The sequence below is a fragment of the Gouania willdenowi genome, chromosome 21 (assembly GCF_900634775.1).
Source record: "Gouania willdenowi chromosome 21, fGouWil2.1, whole genome shotgun sequence".
Lineage (NCBI taxonomy): Eukaryota > Metazoa > Chordata > Actinopteri > Blenniiformes > Gobiesocidae > Gouania > Gouania willdenowi.
In genome coordinates, this window is record NC_041064.1 from 31,900,173 (window position 1) to 31,906,172 (window position 6,000).

General features: G+C 34.7%; 1 protein-coding gene across 1 annotated transcript in view; it reads left to right on the forward strand.

The window, feature by feature from the left end:
* LOC114455466 (inactive phospholipase C-like protein 1) overlaps positions 1–4,435 on the forward strand; it is a 103,239-nt gene extending 98,804 nt beyond the window's left edge. Inside the window, 2 exon segments of the mRNA XM_028436724.1 lie at positions 1,426–1,535; positions 3,110–4,435. Coding sequence (XP_028292525.1) covers positions 1,426–1,535; positions 3,110–3,316 — 317 coding nt within the window. The 3' untranslated portion in view covers positions 3,317–4,435.
* Positions 4,436–6,000: the final 1,565 nt, after the last annotated feature.

Genomic DNA, 6,000 nt, shown 5'->3' on the forward strand with positions numbered 1-6,000 from the left:
CTAACCAATGTTTCAATTGTGTGTTGTGGTATTTACTGTGAGTTTGCAGATAAAACTGCTATTGTTGTTGTTTTTTGTTAGAAATTCAGCTAAAATGAGTTTTTTTTAACAGAGTGACCACATATGTTTTTGGTGGAATTCAGTACTATCTGAGTATCTAAACTGTTCCGTAGTTTCATTTATTGGTTTTAAATTAGAAGATTTTTTGAAACCCTGTAATAGAATAAATGTTAATGAAAAGGTGCAAAAACATTTCTATCTTTGAGAATATTGGTTATTTTATTTTTGGATATTTATATTCATAATTTGATATATAATTATATATTCAAAAAAACTTTATTTATCCCCGTGGGGAAATCAGAAAGGCAAGGAGCTGCATATAAAGAAAATTAAAGAAACAATAACTAGAAAAGCACTCGGACTGCACAGATCTCAGCGAACACGCTCCGGTCACGGTAACATGGTAAACTCGGAAAAAGAATATGAAAATGAATGGGATATATATATATTTCTTTATTTTTTCTTTTGATAGCAAGAACGTCACCAAAATGTAATCACCTGTTCTTGTCCAAATCTGTTCATAACTTTTCAAGTTGTTTTGCTAACATTATGATTGACAGACAGACAAACGGAGGGTAAAACATAACCTTAATGCTCTTCACTTGCTTTTGGCGTGGGTAATAACTAGGCGAGACCTGTATTCGCAAGGCAAGTACGTATTTGTTAATCGAAAATTGGCAAAAATAACAACCTGTATCTGGATTTGTTGGTTTTACTAATGCAATTGAAAGTAATAATGCAGGAAGAACAGAACACTGACCCTGACCTTAAATATGTCCTTGAGCAAAGGTCAAGGGCACATATTGAAAAGAAATATTGTTCTATGATACCAGTCTGAGTACTGTATCTCAATGTGTGGCCAAGTTATAGGGAAAAAAGTGTTGTTTGTTTTATATGACCTTGACTGAAGGCCAAGGTCACACATTGAAAGGAAATGTTGTTCAATGGTACCAGCGGCCAAGTTATAGGGAAAAAAGTATATATATATACTGTATATATAATAGTTTTTTATGTGACGTCACAAACTTTGACCCCTACTGATCTTTTTACTGATAGGTCGTACAGCTTCCGTCCAATTAAATAAAATACTCCACTTGAGATGAGCTTTTCATAAATCGAACTTGTACAATAAATATTCGTAGAGATATGGAACATTTTGTTTTTTTACGCTTGACATGACCTTGACCTTGACATACGTGTCATTTGTGCCGCAATAATAGCCAAAGAGGAGTTCCACGACAAAGGAGTTGTGGGAGAAAAATAATATGAACTCCTACGAGAACAGTATATTAATTAATTTTCAATTGCCAAATACAATAATATATGAAAACAACAATAATAATAATGCCGATGTTGTTTTTGTAGGGATGGACTTCCACGAGGAGCTCTCACGGCTTGGAGAAAAGGAAGGATTAAAAGGACGAAAGCTGAACAAAGCCGTGGAGAGTTTCACCTGGAACATCACCGTGCTGAAGGTACTAGGGATACACGATGTAGGATTGGTGACTAATACGCCAATATTTTACATCTCATTTGGCCTATAACGATACCGATGTTTAGAGATCGTTTAGTTTCTGTAGTGGAATTAACACCCAGAATTATTCTGCACTTTTTATCTTGTTGGCCATCATTGCTTGTACAAAGTAAGAACAATACTTTAAAGTCTGTGTAAAGCAAATTCAGCCATTTTCTTCTAAACACATTTTGTGTTCCTGAAAACCTGTAAAAAGCCATTCAACCATTTATAATTTAATTGTGGAGCTTGGTTTCATAAACTGCTTTTCAAATTTCTGTGTTCAGGATTAAATGGGCGGGTCAGAAATCATTGCCGCGTTACGTGACGGAGCCATCATTAGCATTAACCTGACCCTGACCTCCAGTGGGTGCAATTCGGCTCCTAGCCAAAAACAAACCACATATTGTATTTGAACTCGGGGGAATAAAACGCATCTGCTGATGCCACATTCTCCATGAAATTAGCACTTTTGCACCACGATTGTGTATTCGGAGTCCTTGTTTTTCCACGATTTTGAGACCTAATTTTATATACTTGTGATTTTTTTCATCTTTCAAATTTGGCTCAGCGGTGAATGACTCAGGTTTCATAACACAAATTTATTTCTGCTTTACACAGACTTTATGTTAAACATCATATTTATTCATTACAATTTTCAATAAAAACAATAAAGATACTTGCAGCCTATAAACAGTAAGTACCTACTTCCCGACATACATTTTGTAATTGAGGGTAAAAACTGCATTTTTAAAAGATTCAAGCATCACTAGAAAGTACCACCAAGTAATAGCTCTTTTCCTTCCTGCTCCGCCAAAGCCGCTATGTGCTGGGCTAACCAAAACATAAGGGCAGTCAAGTGATTGCTGTAATAGTTAGCAAATTCCTAAAAAAGTGCTATCTTTCATTAAATTGTGAATCTTCTGTAAATTACATTGCAATTTTTGAGCAAAATTAGTAGCAAAATAAAAACTGTTGGATAGCGATGCAGCGTAGAGATGAGTCTGATAACTCATTGACTGGTATTTGCATACTTTCTGATCTTTAAGATTGATCCCTTACCTATGTAGACGTCATTGCGAGGAATATGAAATAGCCCCTGCAAAGACAAACTGTCAAATTGACATTTTGCTAAATCCAAAAATAAATACTGTAAAAAAAAAAAAGAAACAGGCATGAATGAGTTGATGGTTCTATGTTAAAATGTTTTGAGCGTATTCCCTTTTTTGTTTTTCATAAATATGTTTATTTTTATGTTGCTATTACTGATAAATTTTTTTTCTGTCACTATTTGTTCTCTTTTTTTGTGAATCTACATTCTGGTTTTTTTTGCATACTACAGTAGATTTACTTTATCATTTGTTTTGTGAAAAGGGTGTTGCTAAAATATTTCGGGGATACTTTTTCAAAGTCAAAATTTTGGTAAAATTGTCAGTTATAGCACAAAAAACTAAGTAATCTCTTATGGATGCGTCTGTACGTTAAAGATGTCTGCGCGGTTTGATGTTTTTGATGGGTTTTATTTTTTGCTCTCAGGGTCAAACTGATCTGCTGCGTGGAGCCAAGATGGATTCCCTGGACGCCCTGAGGCAGTTAGCGTTGGCCTGCGAGGCCTGTGGACTCACACCTTCATCCTCCTCCTCTTCCTCTTCCTCCACCCTCACTAACGCAGAGCTGCACTACTCCTCCTCCGCGTCTCACGCTGTGCGCCGCGGCAGCACGCACGGAAACGGGCGGATATGAGAATATGGTTATTTACAGTCTGTTACAGTTTATGAAGGAGTCACAGGAACAATCCGTCTGATGTAGACGCAGGTTATTCCATCCCTAAAAAAATGTCGAGCAGTTCTCGTATCGGAAAAAAGTCCCGTTCAGAGTCTGAACGTCGTCAACGATCCAAACGAACTTCAGTTCATGTCGAGTTTGGTTGACTTTTCTCAAATGGTCATTTATTCAAAGTCTGTTAAAAGACACCGTCAAAAGTTTCCATGTAGGAAAACGTTACCGTTCCGAGTCTGAATGACCTGAAAAGTCCAACTTTTTAGCATTTTGGATATTTGACTATTTTACAGGGAAAAGAAGTCCTGAAAGTTTGCGAGAACTAAAGTTTTGTAATTTTTGTGCTTCTTGTTGTTGGTGTGAAACTAATCTTAACACGTTAACCAAGACGAGGAGAATTTAAACTACTGAATAACAACAGGTACAGAATATTCTAGTAAACAGCGCCCTCTAATGACACAGACACTAAACTACAGGAAGACTGAGTTTTAGCTGCTTATTTAAGCTCCATTCATGATGATTCAAAGTAGTTTGTTTTAATGTGTTTTATGTGAAATAAACTTTTTAAAGACCCACCAGAATATTTTAATGACCTGGATTCAGGGATAAATTAAAAGTCAACGTTTATTGTCAGGGTTTAGAAACGAGCTTTAACCCAAACCAAAGAACATGATGAATTCTAAAGTTTTCACAATGATGAATATGTTATTGTTATAAACAAAGTGTCTATCAGTAATAAATCCACCTAAAGGACTGACTTCAGTCAAAAAAGAATTTTAGGAATGTAAGGTTTTGAATATGATTTTTATTTTATTAGTATTACTCTCTTCAGCCATGGAACTTCTGATAAATCCTTCTATTTATTAAATAAATAAGCCAGAACTATTTATTAAGCCCTCCCCCTTTCAATGACGCATGATCCGTTCAAATTTCTGCCGAGAGCCAATCACATCAAGAGTTGAACCACTGAAACGAGACGTAAAGTTTTTATTCTAAGCCTAAGTAAGTTTTTAAACCTGTAACTTTATCTCCATGTTAGCCACTTTAAAAAGGTTTTTGTAAAATAAATGTAAAAACTTGAAATCAGAATGTTTTTTTTATTATTAAAATGTAATGTTTGATTTAATTGCATGTACAGAGGTCATGATCATTTGTACATGTTTTGGGGAATTTTATTTTGTTGATTAATAGTTTTGTTTTAGTTTTTTGTTTTGTTTTTTAAATGTAGAAGTAAAGATTTTTTTTAATTTCTTGCCATTTCCAATGAGTACAAAGTTAAAAAGTCCCTTTAAATTACAATCTAATAGTAATAGTCGAAAAATAAGAATTAAATAACTTGTCTTACTTTCATTGTCAAGATTTTAATTTGTTTTTGTTTCAATTCATTGACATTTAGTCAAAATTAGCCACTGATTAATTTTAGTTTGCATGCAGAAAAAAAAATATATATATATATATATATTCATTCTTTTCAACATTTCATATTCACAGAAGCATATTGCTTTCACTTTGAAAAAAAAAATCAGTTTTTTCTGAATCATTTATTTGGTTTGTTTTTGGGCTATTTTTCCTTTTTTTTCTTCTGTTTTTTGGAGTAATTTTTTTCAGTTTTTCATGCAATTTTTTAATGATTTTAGGACACATTTTGTTCTGTTTTTTGTGCATTTTTTGGCATTTGAAACAACAGATGCATTTATTTTTAAGACAGTGGGAGATAGTTCTATTTTCTTAAAGTCATAATATTGATGGCATTACAATTATTCTATGAACTTTACGCATCAGGCACCTGAGAACTTTGCGGTTGTTCAGAAGGAAAGCCCATTTAGATCTGCGAGACATAGTGACGTTTCTCCAGGATGAGTTGGACAGATCTGGCATGTTCCAAAAAAAAATATCATGACAAAAAATGAAAAAATACTCAGAAAAACAGGGGAAAAAAAAAAAAAAACTTGTTCAGAAAAAAACAGATTTTTTTTCAACTGAATGCAAGATGCTTATGTACATATTTACATGAATTTATTTATTTTTTTAAGTTTGTAAAATTATTAAAAACAGAAATCTATGAGATCTCATGTACTAAAGTGTTCACAGCCTTTGCTTACTATTCTTTGTTGGTCCATCTTTGACAACTAAAACAGCCTCAAAGTCATTCCTTCTGGGGGTTTTTTGGCAAACATTCGTCAGGCTGTCACTCCCATACAAACCTGATGGTGGAATGTTACAGTTGGAAGGTTCTCTTCTCCACAGAGTTTCTATGGAGCTCTGAGAGAGTGACCAACGGGTTCTTGACCCCCTTCCTAACATAACTGAGGCCCTTCCTTCTCTTTGATTGCTCGGTTTAAGTTCCAAGGAAAAGTCTCGCAGTATTTCTATTTGCAGATGATGGAGGCCACTGGTCTTACTGGGAGTTTCAAAGCAGCGGAAAATGTCTACCTTGAGACAATTTGGTATCAGAGGTCTGCAGACCATGGACTTCATTGCTTTGTGTCTGTTTTCAACCATTGGACCTCATATAGACATCGACAGGTGTGTGCCATCACCACATGATGACTCCATTGCTCAGACGTTTGTCCACCAGACAGGACAATGGGAAACAAAGGGACATTTGTCCACCACTAATGCGTTGCTCAAAGTAAAACCTGGTAAAT